This window comes from Anabrus simplex, chromosome 4 (genome assembly GCF_040414725.1).
Source record: "Anabrus simplex isolate iqAnaSimp1 chromosome 4, ASM4041472v1, whole genome shotgun sequence".
In the NCBI taxonomy this organism is placed as follows: Eukaryota; Metazoa; Arthropoda; class Insecta; order Orthoptera; family Tettigoniidae; genus Anabrus; species Anabrus simplex.
Genome location: NC_090268.1, coordinates 423,770,379 through 423,792,500, shown reverse-complemented (window position 1 = coordinate 423,792,500; position 22,122 = coordinate 423,770,379). Strand labels below are relative to the sequence as shown.

The following is a 22,122-nucleotide window of genomic DNA, read 5'->3' as shown; positions in this document are numbered from 1 at the left end:
AACGTTTCCAAGAGGTTTCCGCCAAGAAGACAGATAATGACTGGTGATTATCAGTAGGACAACTGAATACCCGTCTACCGTGAGGAGCACTATATAACACAGTCAAGCAATTGGCAGCTGATATCCACACCACCCATTCTCTTTGATCCACACGGGAGGACTTAAGGACCGCAGTTCGAAGTGATCTGGTAGTGGGGTCTCGGTCCGTCAGGGCCGTGGCTGGTCCATGGTCAAACAGTTCTGCACTCTGACCGGCCAACCGAGCAGAGGAGGGGTGGCCACGGCTCTACTGTGGTCCTACGTCTCTGTATTCGGGAGACGGGACATGGCTGGACCTCACGGCTCGCCCCAACCGTCGGCTGTCCTGAGAATGGTTTTCCGTGGTTTTCCATTCTCCTGCACTAAGGCGAATGACGGAACAGTTCCTAGTATAGGCCAACCCTCTCACTTTCTCCGAGCATCTCCTTCATCGTAACAAATCTCCCTGCCTGAGAGACGGCGTTACCGTCTAAGAGGTCCGCCTCCTCCTTCGGGGGAGGAATGAAAACATTTTAATAGTACGGTAGGTGATCTGGTGTTGAAATTCGATTCTCATACAATTTGTTTGAGAGTGGTTGAATATTTTAGACCTATCTTCAGTGGCGAGGCGTAGATGTGAGGACTGTAAAAACCGTTAATTATTTTAGTGGCTGTTTTTGTTGTTCACAGACGTGTTATTAGTTTTGGATTCAGAAAATTTAGTTGTAAGGTAAGGCGTCAAATGTTTTATTTAGATATCCTTACCACCTCCTTTTTTTCTCTCAGATTTTGCGTTATTTATTGCAAACCAAATCATAGGCAATACAGTAACTTAAAATCAAATCTTTTTAAAATGCCCACTCGTATTCATCACACAGCTGATGGAGAATATTTTTACACCTTGAAAGATCATGCTTCTGTTGCCGAAAATTTTAAATTTCAGTGCTTTTTCGTTTTCTGGCAATGAGCTAACAAGCTGTTTTTCACAATATAGAACTTCACAAGCTGGTTTTAACCAAGAGATTTGACAACATTTAAGTGATAAAATGTTCTCTAAAAGAACACCACAAGAAACAATTAGCCTAAATGTTGTGAATTGAAAAAATTAAATTGGATTCATAGTCCCTAGAATGTTAAAATGTCCTTAAAATATTGTAGAATAATAAAAGTTCACCCTATTTTGGAGTTATATAGGCTAGGTAAGCTTCACTGATTAAGAATGTAAGAATTATGATGTAACATTCTGATTGTTTAGATTCTATGTACATTTCGTCCCTTTATACTGTATTATCTAATTTACTTTTTCAAAAGGTACAGCCAAAGGTTCCACCTTTACAATACTAAATTTTTTGTTGTTGTTTAATTAGCAATTAACAAATGTCGGGACATCATCTTTTTTTTTTTTTTGCTTTACGTCGCACCGACACAGATAGGTCTTATTGGCGACGATGGGATAGGAAAGACCTAGGACTTGGAAGGAAGCGGCCGTGGCCTTAATTAAGGTACAAACCCAGCATTTGCCTGATGTGAAAAAAATTGGACATCATCAGCCGAAATAATTGTAAGAATAGGCTAAGTAAAATAGACAAAGACAAATACACATTAAAATACGATTCGGGTCACCGAATACGTCAGTTAAAATGCATGATAAAATTTGGAGAATGTCCTTAAAATGGTGGAGCACAAATGTTTGGTTCTGTTAAATGAAGATAAAGATGTTGAACACACGTGATAGTTCCAAGGGAATGCGATGATCGAGTTCTTCTTGTTGGCGTGATGATATACGTAGATAATTCTTGGTTAGGTTATGAGGCAGGCAGAATATTTGTCTGCAAGTAGGCCTACAGCCAAATAATTAATAATTGTGTTGTGGTTGAGTATTCGTCCTTGTCTGACCAAGAGTAGTTAGGCTCGATATGTGTGTTACCGGTACTGTTGATCGCTGGCTGAAGGTGAAGGTCAACCACAACACAATATGACCGTTGGTTGTTATAAAATATGAATCAAATTACATACAGTGGCTCAAAAAAGTATTGGTCTGCCCATAGCCGTGGTATGAATGGAACAGTATAGTACAAATAATGGTACATATAATGGAATTACACGTATGTAGATATGTCGGACAGTCAAGTACGGTACATCAGTAGGTTGCATAGGCTATGGAGCCAAGGAGAGTCACGCTGTTTGCAAACAGACCAGTAGCCTAATACAAAGGCGTGCGTCATTACACGTCAAAGAATTATTGGTCTAGTAAACAATATCATCGTGACATCGTGCTGTCTGCCGCAACTCGGGCTCATTTTATGTCTGTGCTGACACGCTGGAAGGTAAATATTCAGTACTGTTTCCGCGTTCAGCCACAATGGGAAGTAAAATGAAAGAAACAATCGTGGAAGAAAGACGGATTGCAGTGCGACTATTTAAAAAAGGTAAATCTTCAAGGATATAAGTGAACTTACTGGATGAGCTGTGACAATTGTTAAAAATATTGTGTACAGGTACAAAAGAACAAAGACAATAGAAAATAGACCAAGAAGTGGCCGCCCCTCGAAGTTATTAGTACAAGGCAAACGGCAAATTGTGCGTGAAGTGGTCCAAAATCCTCACTGAATGCGCCGAAGATAGCAACTGCGTTGCAACAAGATGTAGAAGTGCAAGCGTCATCTGAAACCATCCGAAATGTGCTACGCGAAAGAGGCTATGCGGGCAGAACAGTCCGTAGAAAGCCGTACAACAGTAAGACTAACAGAAAGAAGATATTTTCGTACGCTAAAGAGCACAAAAGTTACAGCTATGAGGATTGGAAGACAGTCGTTTTTACCGATGAGAGTAAATTTACCCTCTTCAGATCAGACAGACGAGTGACTGTGTGGAAGAAAACGAATGCTGAACTTTAAAGAATCTGACAGCTGCTGAGAAACATGAAGGTGGTTCCTTGATGGTGTAGGGTTGTATGAGTGCGAATAGTGTAGGTGAATAAGCCTTTATTGAAGGAACTATGGATCACAAAGCACACATGAACATCCTCAAGATACTTCTTCCTTCAAGTGTACAAAAAATGGGACTCTCGGCAAAGTATACGTTCACGCAAGGTAACGACCCCAAATGCACAGCGTTGGATGGAAACTCCACCGCAATCTCCCGATATCAACACCATCGAGAAATTGTGGCACTATTTGGAGCAAAACGTGAGAAAGCATGCAATATCAAACAAATTGACCTGAAAGAAGCCTTACCGTACTCACCAAATGGAATACATTAGTTACCAAAGGAAACTACGGAAACCTTGGTACGATCGATGCCAAATAGGTTTGATGAGATTATAAAAAGGAAAGGAGGACCTACCAAGTACTGAAACATTCACGAAGGATCAAGAAACTGCGTTATGTTAATTCAAACCAATACTTTTATGGTGGCAAGTGAAAATAATTGTTTTAAGTTATGTTTTTTAATTATATGGACATGGAACAATTACCGTATGTTTTTTACAATGAAGATGTTGCACAAGATGATAAGCAATCAAGGATTCTAGTATATGTCAATTTTAATCATCATTCCATTCGATTCCTCGTCCTCACATGTAGCATATCTCGACAGACCAATACTTGTTTGAGCCACTGTATATGGTACAGTTATATACAACTGCAATGTATTGTTACTTGGGTAGTAAAATACAATGGCAGAAGTACCAGTAAGGAGGACATTAAATGCAGATTAGCACAAGCAAGGAGGGGCTTTCTTAAGAAAATAAATTTGCTCACTTCTAATGTTGAAATAGAAATTAAATGAAATGTACCAGGAGTGTCCGAGAACAAGTTCAGCTCGTGAGATGCAGGTCTTTTGATGTGATCCTGTAGGCAACCTGCGCGTCGTGATGAGGATGAAATGATGGTGAAGACGACACATACACCCAGCCCCCGTGTCAGCAAAGTTAACCAATGATGGTTAAAATTCCCGACCCCGCCGGGAATCGAACCCGGGACTCCTGTGGTCAAAGGCCAGCAAGCTAACTGTTAGGTTCACCAATTAAAAATCAGAAAAACACCCCGCTGAAATCATATATTTTTACTATTTATTCAGAAGGAAAAACAAGCACTTCTATATGTCAGCCATTCACATTTTTTTCAACAGCCACACACGCTCTCTAACCCAGACATCTCTCTCTACTGCCAATCCCATCATATTAAATTTAATTTCAAATATGTTACAAACTCAACATCCTCCCACCTTGAGTTGTGGGAACAACTCAACACATCATTTATCCACATGACAATACAAAACTAAATTTACTATACACAATACAAAACAGCAAGATCACCTCCCCTTTCTTGTCTCTTTTGGAACTCAAAATAAATAAAAAACACTTGAGATAAATATCACATAGAATAAATGAACACTTGTGAAAAAATATCACTCAATCCTCAAATCTTTTGGGTTTAATCACCAGTCTCCCACTATTAGTTTTCAGTTGGGAGCTCTCGGTCGATGATTTAATTGTCCTTCGGTCACTTTCTTTCTTTTCACACAGCTTAAATTGTCTGAAGACGTGGTCTTCTGCAGATGTCACTTCGAGTGGGTATACCTTCTGCACCGGTCTCACGAGCACCCCTCTTTCAGTCTTCAGACGAACAAGTCTCACAACACCACCTTTGCCAGGGATAACTTCCATCACTCTTGCCAACGGCCAATTCAGTCTCTTGGGGTTGTCATTGTCTACTAGTACTACTTCATCCACGAAGGGTTTGTACTGACTTTTTGTAGGGTGGTTCTTCTGAATTAGTTGTCCAAGATACTCATTCCTAAACCTCAACCTTAAAGTTTCTTTTATTTTCTGTCTATATCTGTATCTTTTGTCGAATCTTACATTTTCTATCATGTCAATATCGGGCATTCCAAACTCCTTGACCTCTTGCAGAAACATTGCAGGGGTTATTGCAATCAGGTCACTCCCATCATTGGAGAGGTAGGTAAGCGGCCGAGAATTCATCACAGCTTCGATGTCACACAAGACTGTCATCATTTCTTGGTACGACAAGCACGAATTTCCCAGAACTTTCCTGAGCATTTGTTTGAGAACACCAATCAACCTCTCCCACCAACCTCCCCACCATGGTGCAGCGGGAGAATTAAATTTCCATTCATTTTTATTTGCAGAACTATATTCAACAATTTTATCCCACTGAATCGTCTCCAAGGCATTACAGACGCCATGAAAATTCGTGCCATTAACACTGTAGACTATCGCTGGCCTTCCACGTCTGGATACAAAACGTCGAAAAGCTTCTAGGAATGTTGAGGTAGCCAAAGATGTCCCAAGCTCCAGATGCACCGCACGAAAAACAGCACACATGAACAAACAGACCAAGGCTTTCTCTCCTCCTCTCAAAATCAAAGGTCCTGCAAAGTCTACCCCTGATATCTCAAAAACCGAAGCCTCTCTCACTCTGTCAACGGGTAGACGAGCCTGTTCTGCTTCAAGATGTTTTCCATGGTATCTTCGGCAGACAACACATGATGCGATTGCACTCGTCATAATAGAGTTGTTTTCGGTCTTGCATGTTCTCCTTTCTTGCTGTCGGCAACAATAGAATTCCATTTGAACGAGATGAAGAGAGAAGCAGTTGATAACAATCCCTACTTGGTTCCGACAATAGAAAGGCTGAGAGAATGTTTCTATGTAGATAATTGTACTACAAGTGTTAACAATGAAACTGAGCTCAATTCATTCATGAAAGAGGCAAAAATAATTATGGAGAAGGCATCTTTCAACCTGCGAGGGTGGGAGTATTCTCATGACAAAACAACTGAAAACCTGTCACAAGTGTTGGGACTCGTTCGGAATAAAGAAAACGATACTATTGAGTTGAATCTGGCACATGTCATTAATATCATACCTGATGTAATAACAAAGAGGACAATACTAAGAGCTGCTCATAGACTATTTGATCCTATTGGTTTTTCATGTCTTGTATCTCTCTGCCCTAAATTAATTCTGCAGGAACTTTGGGCTTCTGAGCTGGACTGGGACACTGAGGTAAATGAATCGACAAAGAAAAGGTTTCTGAAATGGTTGGCAGAACTACCTCTCCTGGCTGAGATTTTCACAGATGTCTGATTGGAAGGCTGCAATCAGTTGAAGATATCTCTATACATATATTCTGCGATGCTAGTCAAACCGCATATGCAGCAGTTATATTCTTGCGAGTACAGAGGATTGATAACGTGGATCTACGGCTTGTACAAGCAAAAGCACGAGTGGCACCCAAGAAGAAGATCACCATACCACGTCTAGAATTATTAGCAGCTATTATAGGTGTTAGACTTGCCACATCAGTGTTACCATCATTAAGGTCAAAAGAAATTATTGTTCATTATTGGAGTGACTCATCGACAGTGTTATCTTGGATAAAATTAGACGAACCTTGGGGAACTTTCGCATGGAATAGAGTTCAAGAAATCCGTAGATTATCCAGAACTGAACAGTGGCGACATCTTCCTGGAACCATGAATCCAGCTGACCTGGCATCAAGAGGATGTGATCCAAAGCATTTACTGGAACAGAGACGGTGGGAGGGTCCGAAATGGCTGAAACAATCCCCTACTCAATGACCCTGCTCCGAAGTTACAAGTGTTCGAAGAAAAAAGAAGAAAAGTCAACACTATGACCGCAATAGAAAATAAGTCAAATACACAAGAGTGGCACCTTGACTATTTCTCAAGTTTTTGGAAAACAGTTCGCATGATGGGGTAGATCTTGAGATTTCTGCACAATTGTCGACAGCAAAAATTAACTAGGATATACGCAGAACTATCAGTTGAGGAGACGACCAGAGCGGAGAAAATTGTGATGAAGTTCATACAAAAAGAGTGTTTTGTAGGTGTAAAGGACGAGAGATTTAGCACACACTGTGTTTTCACTGATGACGAGGAAGTGATGAGACTGAAAACAAAGATAATAGCACGTCGGGATGATTACGCTTTCCGCTGTCCTATTATCCTTCCTGCAAAACATGCTTTAGTTAGTGCTCTCATTAGGGAAAACTCAAGGAAATTCTTCCTAACTCGTTCATTCTTCTCGATGGTAGATTCCTTTTCTGCAGGATCAGTAATTCTAAGAATTTCTAAGTCCCAGAGATCACAAATTTTTGTTTGTTTTGAAAACAATGATGTCACCAACAGTGACGCTGCATTCCTTCTAGGTTTATTACTTATAATTTTTCCCATTAGTGTCCACCCTAGAACAGTCTCAACTAGAACTAGACCACGCTTTAGTTGATGTGTCCTCCCAGTAAGCAATTCACCGAGCTCGATAGCTGCAGTCGCTTAAGTGCGGCCAGTATCCAGTATTCGGGAGATAGTAGGTTTGAACCCCACTGTCGGCAGCCCTGAAAATGGTTTTCCGTGGTTTCCCATTTTCACACCAGGCAAATGCTGGGGCTGTACCTTAATTAAGGCCACGGCTGCTTCCTTCCCCCACTCCTAGCCCTTTCCTATCCCATCGTCGCCGTAAGACCTATCTGTGTCGGTGCGACGTAAAACAACTAGCAAAAAAAAAAACAAAAAAAAAAAGAAAAAAGGTAAGCAATTCACCTGCGACATCTGCCCCCAGTAGAATCTGTATGGGTCCTCGGTCTTGTACGTCTGATAAACAAATCTTCAGATCCTTTATCTCATCACTCCAAGTACCATTCCTAACATATGGGACATCTTCACAAATTATTTCTTGGCTCAAAACTTGCAGTTCCTTGGAATAGTTTCCCTCTAATCTCCTTAAACTTATGTTGTAACTATCATGCTTTACCTCTTGGGAACGTACTCCACCAAACAAAGAGTGTATTAGAGTTTCCTTTCCGACTGACTGGTACCCCATTTGTTCAGCTAGGCCACGCACAATGTAAGGCTTTAGACCCGGTATCAATGATCGCTCGCACTGTTTTTTGTTTACCCTTACCCATAACAACAACTGCCAGAGTTTGCAAATATACCTCAGGAGAACAAGATACGTTAGCCATAGTCTTACTTACATGAGTGGCATCCTCACTAATCGACTTTCTTTCTCCCTCAAAATTATTTTTTGAAACACTTTCTTTGTCTTTGTTACCAAGTTTATAACACATTAGTACCACATGCTTCCCACTTCAAACAATACATCTAATAATGGATTTACAAGCTTTACTTTGATGACCTCTCTTTAAACAATTAAAACAATAGTGCTTGTTACTCAAGATTTTCCTTCTTTCCACCACAGTTATTTGTTGAGCTTTAATGCATTCTGAACTTGAATGAGGTTTAAGACAAAATACACACTCCTGTCTTTTAGAAAAATCAGTAGATAACAAGGCAGAAGCGGTGGGGATATTTGGTTCAGCGGCTTCCCTTGGATTTTTGCCTCCCTTAATCTTGAGCCCTTGGGATGTATTAATGTTGAACCCTTTCATTGCTAATGAAATTCTTTCCTCACTAACAACTTCACTTTGGAGAAAAGCCATGAGCTGTTTTAAACGATCTTTGGAGACAGAATCACATCGGAAAGAAGTATATTCCTTTGCCAGGCCCTTAGTAAGTCTTTTGGCAAGGATGATTCAATTAAGGGGTATAGCATTGCAGTGCACTTTTCTGTAGTAACTCCTAAACTTTCCTGAGACCTGAGATGTGATTCTAATTTATCATATAAGCTTCTAAGTGTTAGTTTTTCTGTAGAATTTACTGCATTGCTTAAAACTAGCTTCAGTAGTTCACGAACGTAAACTTCTACCTGTAAGTCCTCCCTACCAAATCGAGCTTGAAGACTGTCTATCGCTTTATGATAATTATCGGCAGTCGGGGGGAAACTTGTGACTAACTCGTACGCTCTAGAACCTTCTATCATAGCTTGAATGTGATACTGGAATTTATCTTCCTCCCCATGTCCTCATCTTCGTGTATTTTACGGAACTGACTCCAAAAATATAACCAGTCAATTATTTCCCCAGAAAACTTCTTCAATTCTATTTTTGGAAGCCTGTATTTCTTTCTTTCAGCTATATTTTCATTTACTACACTTTGGGTAGAGGAAGCCGGCACAGTGGTATTCAAAAATCTTGTTGCTTTAGCCCTACAGCTCAAGAATTTACATCTATATTCATCAGTTGATTTTTCCTCATCTGCTATTTGATCAACCTCACAATTATCATCTATCATCTGTTGAAATACCAATCCATCTAAATTAGCGATAGTATCATACCTTTCTTGAAGGATTTCTAGTTGTACCTGAATTTCTTCTGTGTCTGGTTCACCGTCTTGTAATGATGACATAACCTCGTTGTATACTCGTGTAAATAACCGCCGCTTTTCAGTCCTTGCTTTCGTGAGGTTTTCCATCTTTTTTTTTGTTTTCACGGGGGTCTTCCTTTATTAATGATGTCCTGTCACGGTCGCCAGTAAATGTTAGGTTCACCAATTAAAAATCAGAAAAACACCCCGCAGAAAACATTAATTTTTACTATTTATTCAGAAGAAAAAACAAGCACTTCTATATGTCAGCCATTCACATTTTTTTTCAACACCCACACACACTCTCTCTAACCCCAACATCTCCCTCTACTGCCAACCCCATCATATTAAATTTAATTTCAAATATGTTACAAACTCAACTTCAATTTTAATCATCATTCCATTCGATTCCTCGTCCTCACATGTAGCATATCTCGACAGACCAATACTTGTTTGAGCCACTGTATATGGTACAGTTATATACAACTGCAATGTATTGTTACTTGGGTAGTAAAATACAATGGCAGAAGTACCAGTAAGGAGGACATTAAATGCAGATTAGCACAAGCAAGGAGGGGCTTTCTTAAGAAAATAAATTTGCTCACTTCTAATGTTGAAATAGAAATTAAATGAAATGTACCAGGAGTGTCCGAGACCAAGTTCAGCTCGCGAGATGCAGGTCTTTTGATGTGATCCCGTAGGCGACCTGCGCGTCATGATGAGGATGAAATGATGGTGAAGACGACACAAACACCCAGCCCCCGTGTCAGCAAAGTTAACCAATGATGGTTAAAATTCCCGACCCCGCCGGGAATCGAACCCGGGACTCATGTGATCAAAGGCCAGCATGCTAACCATTTAGCCACGGACACTTCTAATGTTGATAGGCCTATAGGAGTTAGAAAGATGTTTTTGAAGAGTTTTGTGTGGAGCGTGGCATTGTATGGAAGTGAAACATGGACGATAACTAGTTCAGAAAGAAAGCTTTTGAAATGTGGTGTTACCATACAGAATGCTGAAGGTAAACTGGATCGATCAAATCATGAATGGAGAGATACGGAATCAAACTGATAAGAGGAGATTGGTTCGGCTAAATTTGATGAGAATAAGAGTGAGATTGATAGGAGCCATCCTCAGACACCCAGGACTTATTCAGTTGGTTTTTGAGGGAAGTGTAGCTGGTAAGAATGGGAGGGGTAGACCAAAATATGAATATGACAAGCAGATTAGAGCAGGAATGTAGTAGTTGCATAGAAATAAAAAGATTAGCATAGAATAGAGTGACATGGAGGGCTGCATCATACCAGTCTATGGACTGGTGACTCAGACAAAAACAACAGAAATTATAAAATAAATACTAAGGGAATTACAATATACTTTATCATCAACCTTGGCCTTATACCATTTTATATTCTGTGTTTCATTTGTGATCTACACTTAAAACAAAAATTACAATGTGTCTCTTTTACAAACCAGTGAGGCCACTGGAAAATTGGAAGGTGGAGGTTTTACTTTTACTTTTTACTCTTTACTTTTTACTTTTTACTTTTTACTTTTTAATTTTTACTTTTTACTTTTCTTAACCTCAGAACTAGGTGGCATAAAGTCATTACATCTATGTCCAGCCACCCTTTACCCCTTGTAGGGTGAGTAAACCACATGATAATTGCCTCTCCTGAAGTGTCATATTCATACCTTGGTCTACCCCTACCTTTCTTTCTTAATCTGCTTACCCTCCAGGGTTGGAATTTCCCTCAGACTTAGCGAGGGATCCCACCTCTACCGCCTCAAGGGTAGTGTCCTGGAGCGTGAGACACTGGGTCGGGGGATACAATTGGGAAGAATGACCACTACCTTGCCCAGGCGGCCTCACCTGCTATACTGAACAGGGGCCTTGGTAGGGGATGGGAAGTTTGGAAAGGATAGGCAAGGAAGAGGGAAGGAAGCGGCCGTGGCCTTAAGTTAGATACCATCCCGGTATTTGCCTGGAGGAGAAGTGGGAAACCACGGAAAACTACTTCCAGGATGGCTGTGGTGGGAATTGAACCCACCTCTACTCGGTTGACCTCCCGAGGCTGAGTGGGCCCCGTTCCAGCCCTCGTACCGCTTTTCAAATTTTGTGGCAGAGCCGTGAATCGAACCTGGGCCTCCGAGTGTGGCAGCTAATCACACTCACCACTACACCAAAGAGGCGGTCTACCCCTAGCTAAGCCTCTAAACTTCTCAATTTTTGACAGGGAATCAAAGCCATAGTCTTCCAACCTTTACAACCTTGACTAGGCAGCCTCCAATCTAGATTCAAGTATACTCTTATTTTCACATTCTTAATTGAACATTATGTCCAATACGTGTACTGCATACTTCTGATACACACAGCTCAGTACAATCGACGGCCTAAAGCATGGACATCGGCAGGGGCCAAGCAGGGACAGATGAGCCCCTATGCCCCTATGGAATGCCTTAAAAATGCCTTAATTAATTCATAATATTATAGACTTGTATATAGTTTAACCCATTAGGCCATCACTCAGGCGGCAGCGGGTCGGCCTCTCACTGCTGGTTCCGTTGTTCAAATCCCAGCCACTCCATGTGAGATTTGTGCTGGACAAAGCGGAGGCGGGACAGGTATTTCTCCGGGTACTCCAGTTTTCCCTGTCATCTTTCATTCTAGCAACACTCTCCATTATCATTTCATTTCATCTGTCAGTCATTAATCATTGCCCCAGAGGAGTGCAACAGGCCTCGGCAGCCGGCACAATTCCTATCCTCACCACAAGGTAGGGGCTTCATTCATTCATTCATTCATTCATTCATGACCCAGTCAATGACTGGAAAACAGGTTGTAGGTTTTCATTAATCCATATAGTATAACCTATTATTTATGATGAATTTTATTGTGATTCCATATTAATAATTTACAATGGAATAGAAAATTTTTAATATTGTAATATTGTAATATTGTAATATTGTCCACCTAGTCAATATTTTTTATTTATTTGTTCTTCCTACAATGCCTAAATCTGACAAAGTATACCGTAACACTTGAATATTGAATGTATGTATAAGCATGAAGAGTTTCCTGGAGTGGGAATGCCCACACTTTCCATTATCATTTCATTTCATTTCATTTCATTTCATTTCAACTGTCAGTCATTAATCATGCCCCAGAGGAGTGCAACAGGCCTCAGCAGCCGGCACAATTCCTATCCTCGCCACAAGATGGGGGCTTCATTCTTTCCATCCCTGACCCGGTCAATGACTAGAAAACAGGGTGTAGGTTTCATTCAAATGCCCAGACAGTCCAATTTATGTGATTACCCCAGTGAAGATCTTTCCTTATATTAACACCTAGATACTTAAAATGATCCCCAAATGGAACTTTCACCCCATCAACACAGTAATTAAAACTGACAGAACTTTTCCTATTTGTGAAACTCACAACCTGACAATTGAAGTAGTTGATGGTTGGTTCATAGATGGCTAGCTTCCCTGCATCTACCTCTGCTGGCTAACTTGAGGGCAGACTAGACAAAAAAGTGACTGAATGGGTTGCTACATTCCTGGAAAATAGATTTCAGAGAATTAGAGTAGGCGAAGCTTTATCTGACCCTGTAATAATAATGAAGAGGGGAATTCCTCAAGGCAGTATTATTAGACCTTTATGTTTTCTTATATATATAAACTAGCAAGATACCCGTGCTTCGCTACGGTATTATACTGAAATTTATAATTGAATGCGTATTGTTTTATATATATAATCCGCCGAAATTCGCGATCTGACTCGTTTTCTGCAAGATTCCGCCAAAATTTGCGATCTGACTCGTTTTCTGACAGATTAAAGCAATGTTCCTCCCATTTTTCAATCTTTTTTTCAGCAATCCATTTTGTACTTCCCGGGCTAGGTCCAGGTATTTTACCCAGTCAATTGGGTCCCTAAATCTTTGCCATCTTTTCTTGTAAGCATTTTTAATATGGATCAAATCCTTCAGGAGATCCGGCTTGGTGTCGTCTTGGGTGTCTTGGCGGTACTGAACCCGTGGCCAGACTGCATTCTTAGTCATTACCCGTCCAGGACCCGTTTCCAGCGCAGTCCGCACATTTGATGCTGGACCAGAACATTATTATTATTATTATTATTATTATTATTATTATTATTATTATTATTATTATTATTATTATTATTATTATTATTAGATGTTCTGGACCCCATCGCAAGATGAAAGACCGCTACTTGGCGATAAATTACATCTGCTGCCATTGTCATTGTTGACAATGTGACCAGCACCATTGTCGCGGGTAGGCAAGTGTGCGGGTTTTCTGACGATACGAATGACTGACTTCCGTGCATTACTGACCTTATTATAGAGGTGAACAATTGCACGGTCAATCTCATTCCTATCGTTTATTTCAAATTTTTTAAAATTTTTATTTATATGCCAGGAGAATCTACTGTAATCTAAGAACGTTCTCCGAAGGAAAAGATGGCTGTTGAAAACGAACCCAGGAAAGATTAAAAATGATCGATTTGTGATCAGAATAAGTACATCGAAAATCTACAGCCTGTTTCCAGTCATTCGACAGGGTCAGGAATGGAATGGATAAAGTTCCATCTAGCGGCGACAATAGAAATTGTGCCAGCTGCCGAAGCACTCCTCTGGGGCAGTGATCGATGAATGACAAACGAAATGAAATATTGGACAGTGTTGCTGGAATGAATGATGGCAGGCAAAATCAGAGTAAACGGAGAAAAACCTGTCCCTCCTCAGTTTTGTCCAGCACGAATGTCACATGGAGTGAACGGGATTTGAACCACGGAACCCAGCTGTGAGAGGCCAGCACCCTGCCGCCTGAGCAACGGAGGCTCCTTATAAGTACATTATGAACAGTAAAATCAATTGGTCTCACCTCCTTTTACACCCCACCGCCGTTAAGTTTATTAACACCCCCCCCCCCAAAAAAGAAATTAAAGGAAGGCGTGTTTCTTTATGTTTAAAGGAGATTCCAAACACCAATGTTCACGTCTATTACCTTTAGTTTTGAGATATAAGTATCCCCATAAAAATAATTCACTTTCTTTCACACTCCTCCCCCTCCCCCAAGTGTATTATCCGGCAAAAAATACTTGTTCCTGTAATAGTAAAGGATATTCTAAATACCAATTATCACGACTCTAACTTCTTCAGTTTTTGATCTATGTGTCCTCGTGAAAGGAATTCAACTCCTTTTCACTCCCGCCCCCCCCAAGATGGGTTCCCCCAAAACGCGTTTTTCTTTGTTTTTAAAGGAGATCCAAATACCAATGGTCACGTCTGTAACAACTTTAATTTTTATTAGATGTATGTATTCTCATACAATTAAGTCAATTAATTTTTCAATTCTTTCACCCCCTCCCCCCCCCCCCCCTTCAAAAGTTTTTCTGAGAATACGTGTTTCTTTACATTTAAGGCAGATTCCAAATATCAAATTTCACATCTGTAACATCTTCATTTTTGAGATATCAATAGCCTAATTAAAAGAATTCAACACCATTTTCAGTCACTTTTAACCTCCCCCCCACTCTAACCCAAGTGTTATTTCCGAAAACTAAAAATACACGTTTCTTTATTTTTAATTCTGTAAACGTGTTGAGTTTTTTGAGATACTGTAGAAATTCTCACTTTAAAATTTCACCCCTTTTTAGTTCCCCTTAAATGGAGTTTCCAGAAAAATATCACCTATGTTTCTTTACATTTACAGGAGATTCCAAATACACACTTTCTATGTCTGTAACATTTTACGTTTCTCAGATATTCTGTAGATATAATCTTTCAAAAAATTCACCCCAATTTGTCACTCCTGTTTAACCGCCATTAATTGGATTTTCCAAAAGCAAAAAATACGTGTTTCTTTATTTTAAAGGAGATCTGATATACAAAATTTCAGTTCTGTAATATCTTCAGTTTCTGAGATATATGTATCCTCATTAAAGGCATTCAACCCATTATTCACACTTTTACACCCCTCCTATTGGGATTTACGGTAAACAAAAACAAAAACATACGTGTTCCTTTATTTTTAAAGGAGATTCTAACTACCAATATTTTACATCTGTAAACTTTTAAAGTTTTAAAATGTAGACACACTCATTTAAAAAATTCACCCCCCTTTTCACCCCCCATTATTTGGATTTTCCAAAAAAGAAAAATACCTGTTTCTTTATTTTTAAAGTAGATCCCAAATACCAATTTTCTGGTCTGTAATATCTTCAGGTTCTGAAATATAAGTAGCCTCATTAAAAGCATTCAACCCATTTTTCACCCTTTTCCACCCTTCCTATTGGGATTTTCTGAAGAAAAAAAAATACGTGTTGCTTTATGTTTAAAGGAGATTCTAAATACCAATTTTTACATCTAAAATCTTTAAAAGTTTTGAGATATAGATACACAAATTTTAAAAATTCACCCCCTTTTCACCCCCCCCCCATTAATTGGATTTTCCAAAAACAAAAAATACGTGTTTCTTTATTCTTAAAGCAGATCCCAAACAGCAATTTTCAGGTCTGTAATATCTTCAGGTTCTGAAATATAAGTAGCCTCATTAAAAGCATTCAACCCATTTTTCACCGTTTTCCACCCTTCCTATTGGGATTTTCCGAAAACAAAAAGTACGTGTTTCTTTATTTTTAAAAGAGATCAAAAGTACCAATTTTCAGGTCTGTAATATATTCATTTTCTGAGATAAAAGAGAGAGAGCAGCTTGGTGAGAAAGGATATAAAATGTCTGGCAACAAGTGCGTCCCATTGTTTTAGTCGTTGGTTGACGATTACAGCATTAACACATCAGTAATAAGCAGAGTGGTCCAACTTTAGTGTAACCATAGGGGGAAAGGGAAAAATATTCCACTGTTGACTACTTGGACTCTTCAGGTGTTACTTAGACCTACACAAAAAGTATTTCCACATTCTGAAGCCCCTTATTCATTGCAGTATCGAGGTAGTTTGCAGTTTACTATATTAGGTGGGATCGCAATGCACAAATATGCACATTTGTTATAAAAATATCTTGTTTGAATCCAAAATTATTGGACTAGTGACTTTCATTTGGTGACATTAAATTGTTTGCTATAATTTCAGTGTATGGAAATGTTGTTATTCGAGAATCTAAGTCCTTCTCAGACCCGGTGCAACTTACAATGGTTTTATATGAGAAAACATGATATGGGTTCAAGTAGCTTGAACATGACTTATTTGGACCCCATTTTCAAAAAATTACCCCATGTTTTATGTTAAATGCATACAACTAAAACTACTGAGCTTTGAAATAACACCTACAGTTTTAAATATAAAGGTTATGAGATCCATTTTAAATTTTTAATCAACTAATAAATCGAAACAGTGGAGAAAAACTTAAACATTGGATGTAAGTAATCCATCTTGATGCGACCAACCTAATTTTCAAGTTTTGGCAATCAAAGTTACTGTAGATACTGGGAGGGAATGGCTTGCTGTTAGTTATCCATTTAAGAGTGGGCTAGCATCGACAGTTTTTAGCTAGGTATCAGTTCTGGAACACATTCTTTAACATGTGAGAGACCTTCAAGACAGTTTTACTTCATGATCCTGTATTTGATGGCACACTACTTGGATTGTTTTCTAGGATGAATGGTAACTCTCATACCATTCTGTGGTCTCAATATGAGTTCACTTATTAGGTGCAGATCTTCTATCTTGTCTAACGAAGTCACTTTGTAGTTTCGTAGAACTGAAGACAATATTGTCTTTTCCTCTTGGAGGGCAAACTTTTGTCCTGTAAATCATATATGTTATTATTAATAAATTATGCAATTTCATTATTAAATATAGAATATTTCTTGTGATTATGTAACTCACCTATACAATTCCTGGGTCCTGCACTGAATGGTATATAAGCATAAGGATGCCGTCCTTGAATTCGATCAGGTAGGAAATTGTCTGGATTGAATACATCAGGATTTGGAAAGTTCTCTGGATTGCGATGTAGATGGTAAATCTGTAGTAACACCATACATCCTGCTGGTACTGTATATTTTCCTGAAAATTGATAAAGAAAAGAATGTTTATTTTCTTTGTATTTTTATTGCTCACTCCTCACCATCAATTCTCATTTCCCAGGAGTGGCACATATGGTTCCTCTCCATTTTCTTCTGTCTTTCTATCTCTCTGCCATGCTCAATCAAACACTCTGCTCAAATAGGGTTTATTATTATTGTTACCGTGGTTTGGTGGATCAGCAGAGGTGAAAGAAGGTGCCGGGATGAATGGGTCTAACTACCAAATCAAAGTTAATTTAAAACTTTAACAAAGGTTCTATTTTTTGAGTTCCAACAATTAATAACAACAAAAATCTAACAACTTTTGACTAGGTGAAGAAACAAGACTATGAAGGATCCAATATTTCAGAATTATAACACTCTTGGGCTAGTCCCTAGTTTTACAAGTTTGAGCTCCTAGCTCAGCATTACCAAACACTAATTTGTTCAAAGGGCAGAAATCCCTTAAAACATGGAGCACCAGCTCCGTAATTTACAATGTCAAGCCTCCTAGAGGCACTTTTACAATAGGCTACTTGAAAAGAGCTGACACACTCTCAGTTTTCCAAGCCTATTCAAGGCAATATCAGACCTTACAATAACTTGCTCTCAAGGCACAATTTACAAAAATGAAACAGGGGTATCTCATACCCAACCTACAGGGCCTTCGTGTAAAAGAAATAACAGTTAAATAAATGGCCCAAGCACAAAATGAAAGGAGGCGAATACTTGCACTCCACTATGCAGCTTCTTAAAACCTAACAGGCACTAAGCCGATGAAACAGGGGCAGTCGCTATCCCTATCTGTTGTTTTCATAGTTTTTTCTTAAATGATTTAGAAGAAATTGGAAATTCGTTGAACATCTCCTTTGGTAAGTTATTCCAATCCTTAACTCCCCTTCCTATAAACGAATATTTGCTCCAATTTGTCCTCTTGAATTCCAACTTTATCCTCATATTGTAATCTTTCCTACTTTTAAAGACACCACTTAAACTTATTTGTCTACTAATGTTATTCCACGCCATCTCTCTACTTATAGCACGGAACATACCACTTATAATACCAATATAAATGGTCCGTTATTGGACATTATAAATTTTCCAGCTAACTCATTCCAGGTCGCCAGCGTATCGCCTCCGTGTGCTAAGTTGGGCCCATCAGTCGGTAAATAGCACACCCACCAAGATGCATGGCTAGTACATACCGTGTAGAGCACTGCGTAGGCTACTTGGAGCCACTGGCAATGCCAATGCACTACGAGAGTCTTTGTCTCATTACCAAAAAGTGATGCCTGCCTGGCCATCAGATGATATAGATATTCCCTATGGGAATTACCATCTATATCACATACCACTTAGTCAAGCAGCTCGTCTTCTTTCTCCCAAGTCTTCCCAGCCCAAACTTTTTTGTAACATTTTTGTAATGCTACTCTTTTGTCAGAAACCACCCAGAACAAATCAAGCTGCTTTTCTTTTAATTTTTTCCAGTTCTTGAATCAAGTAATCCTGGTGATGGTCCCATACACCAGAACCATACTCTAGTTGGGTTCTTACCAGAGGCTTATATGCCCTCTCCTTTACATCCTTATTACAACCCCAAAACACCCTCATAACCATGTGCAGAGATCTGTACCCTTTATTTACTATCCCATTTATGAGATTCTTTATCCTGTAACATTCATTGCAGTTAAATATCATGACCACTATAAACAAGTGATGAACATTATTAAGAATAGGAAGCTAGATAATCCTAGGTTTTTACACCCTGTACAAACCTTTTATTTTTTTCTCTCTCTTCCAATTGGTATTTATCTACTAATCTTCCCAGTCAACGGCATAGTCAGGTTGAAACTCCAAATTTAAGTACCATTGGGTGTGGCGACCACTTGAATGGGTATCACCATGCTGTTGGCTACAGGGGGAGTGGAAATGAACTGGTTACACCAATGCAAGTAAACTCCACTCAGGATACCTGATCAATGGCCCGTGGCATAGCTGAGGGTGCTAACTAAGTCGTCAATATCCAGGTTCGGATAAGTCAATAATTTTTTAATTTCATATTCTTCTTGTCCTACACTTTGTACTTAGAATATTTTGTAACCCTATGTTGCTTATTGCATAGTGGTAAATGTCCAATATTTATACCAGGTGTATGCATAAGTCTTCCGGTTTCACTAAGAGATGGCGCTAGTGAACAGTACGCAGTGTATGAATTTGACACATACGTCAGTTTGTTCGTCTGACATTAACCTACCAACACACACGAGTCGAGTCCGCCAAACACTAGCATCTGTGTTGTATCATTCAGTGTCATGTTGACGTTTGTGCCAGGAAAAGAACATTTACGGCAAGCATTGCTTTTCTTATTTAATTAAAAGAAAAGTGCTGTGGAAAGTCATCATTTGCTGGTAGAAATGTTGAACACGCTCCATCGATTAGAACATGTGAGACATGGTTTCGGCAATATAAACATGGTGATTTCAACGTGAAAGTCGCTCTGGTATGGTATTGTGTAAGCCTGGCAAACCGTTTATGCACAACGCTATCGCCAACAAATTATTAATTTCAATCATGCATTGATCGAAAGATGACCGGAATGGGCCAGAAGGCATGGTAAAGTGATTTGGTTACACGACAATGCACCATCTTACATAGCAAAACCAGTGAAAAACACCTTGAAATCACTTGGATGGAACATCCTTCCACACCCACTGTGCTGCCCCAACCTCGCGCCATCTATCACCTTCTTTGCATCAATGGGGCATGCGCTCACAAGCAGCACATCAGCAATTTTGAGGAAGTTAGAAAATGGCTCGATGAATGGTTTGCCGCAAAAGACAAGCAGTTTTTCTGGCATGGCGATCATAACTTAACTGAAAGATGGGCGAAGTATGTAGAAGTCGATGGTCAATATTTTGTATAAATAAAAAATGACTTTCCCTTGAAAATTATGTGTTTTCTCTACAACAAAAACCAGCAAAAACTTATGCATACACCTGGTAATTCTTGACAGAATACCGTTTACTCACCTACTTTAACATCTTCCTGTAAGATCCGTCCAATGAATGGCACACTGGGATACAGTCGGAGGGACTCCTTGATTACCATTTCCAGATACTTCATTTCTTGTAAGTCTCTCATTGTGGCTGGTCGATCTGAACCTTGAAATATCTCATCCAGCTCTTCAAATACTTTATCCTGTAACATTCATTGCTGTTAAATATCATGACCATCTATATGTACGAGATCAGAGGTTTTATGATGTGAAGGGTGTGTTAAAAATATATTGTCTGAAAATGTTCAACAACGAAGCTCTAAAATGATTTTCTTCCTCATGTGAAATATCAATGAGATTGTTGGATACGTATTTTAAATTTTCATTCTTTAATTATCTACTAGTGGGTTTTTTGTTTGGTTTGCTTTTTAATGTTGATAATATCAACCATTCATGACCAGCAACTTTTTTATACAACATAAAACAATATTGAACATATAATGTATCTATTTGCCTTTGCTGGCAAGATGTAGTGTTTACAGTGCACTATGTCTTCTGGTATGCGCTAGAATTAATTTGTTACTTTCATTGACCTGTCTCAGTCTTATCCTTGGCTTTGACAATATGAGAGTGGCTGAGGTAAGAGTGATGCTTGTAATGCCATTCCTTATGCAGCCAGTCCCTGCTAATGAATGGTGTGAAAATGTCACTCATAGGGTTGATTGGTGTACATATTTCAATGGGCTTGGCGAACTGATCTGCAATGGCAACATCTGGCTCAGTGAGGAAAGCAACAGGAAAATACTTCACTTCTCATTTTCCTAGTACGCCTCTTCAGTGACACCTAGGCCATCTATGACAGCTAATGGCAGACCTTTCAATCACTACAAATCAATCACTACTGATCTGCATTTAGGGCAGTCGCCCAGGTGGCAGATTCCCTATCTGTTGTTTTCCTAGCCTTTTCTTAAATGATCGCAAAGAAATTGGAAAATTATTGAACATTTCCCTTGGTAAGTTATTCCAATCCCTAACTCCCCTTCCTATAAATGAATATTTGCCCCAATTTTTCCTCTTGAATTCCAACTTTATCTTCATATTGCGATCTATCCTATTTTTAAAGACACCACTCAAACTTATTCGTCTACTGATGTCCTCCCATGCCATCTCTCCTCTGACAGCTTGGAATATACCATTTAATTGAGCAGCTCGTCTCCTTTCTCCTAAATTTTCCCAGCCCAAACTTTGCAACATTTTTGTAACGCTACTCTTTTGTCGGAAATCACCCAGAACAAATCGAGCTGCTTTTCTTTGGATTTTTTCCAGTTCTTGAATCAAGTAATCCTGGTGAGGGTCCCATACACTGGAATCATACTCTAGTTGGGGTCTTACCAGAGACTTATATGCCCTCTTCTTTATATCCTTACTACAACCCCTAAATACCCTCATAACCATGTGCAGAGATCTGTACCCTTTATTAACAATCATATTTATGTGATTACCCCAATGAAGGTCTTTTCTTATATTAACACCTAGGTACTTACAATGAACCCCAATAGGAACTTTCACCCCATCAACGCAGTAATTAAAACTGAGAGGAGTTTTCCTATTTGTGAAACTCACAACCTGACTTTTAACCCCGTTTATCATCATACCATTGTCCACCGTCCATATCATCACACTATCGAGGTCACCCTGCAGCTGCTCACAATCTTGTAACTTATTTATTACTCTGTAGAGAATAACATCATCTGCAAACAGCCTTATCTCTGATTCCACTTCTTTACACATATCATTGATATATATAAGA

At 39.3% G+C, this 22,122-nt stretch overlaps 1 protein-coding gene across 1 annotated transcript in view; it reads right to left on the bottom strand.

Annotated features, from left to right (window-relative positions):
- Nucleotides 1-16,607: 16,607 nt before the first annotated feature.
- The window catches only part of LOC136872312 (uncharacterized), a 256,624-nt gene continuing 251,109 nt past the window's right edge, over nucleotides 16,608-22,122 (bottom strand). Inside the window, exons 25-27 of the mRNA XM_068227426.1 lie at nucleotides 20,347-20,515; nucleotides 17,139-17,318; nucleotides 16,608-17,055 (exon numbers count right to left, since the gene is read on the bottom strand). Of these exons, the coding sequence (XP_068083527.1) occupies nucleotides 16,886-17,055; nucleotides 17,139-17,318; nucleotides 20,347-20,515 (519 nt within the window). The 3' untranslated portion in view covers nucleotides 16,608-16,885. The remainder of the gene's footprint in view (nucleotides 17,056-17,138; nucleotides 17,319-20,346; nucleotides 20,516-22,122) is intronic.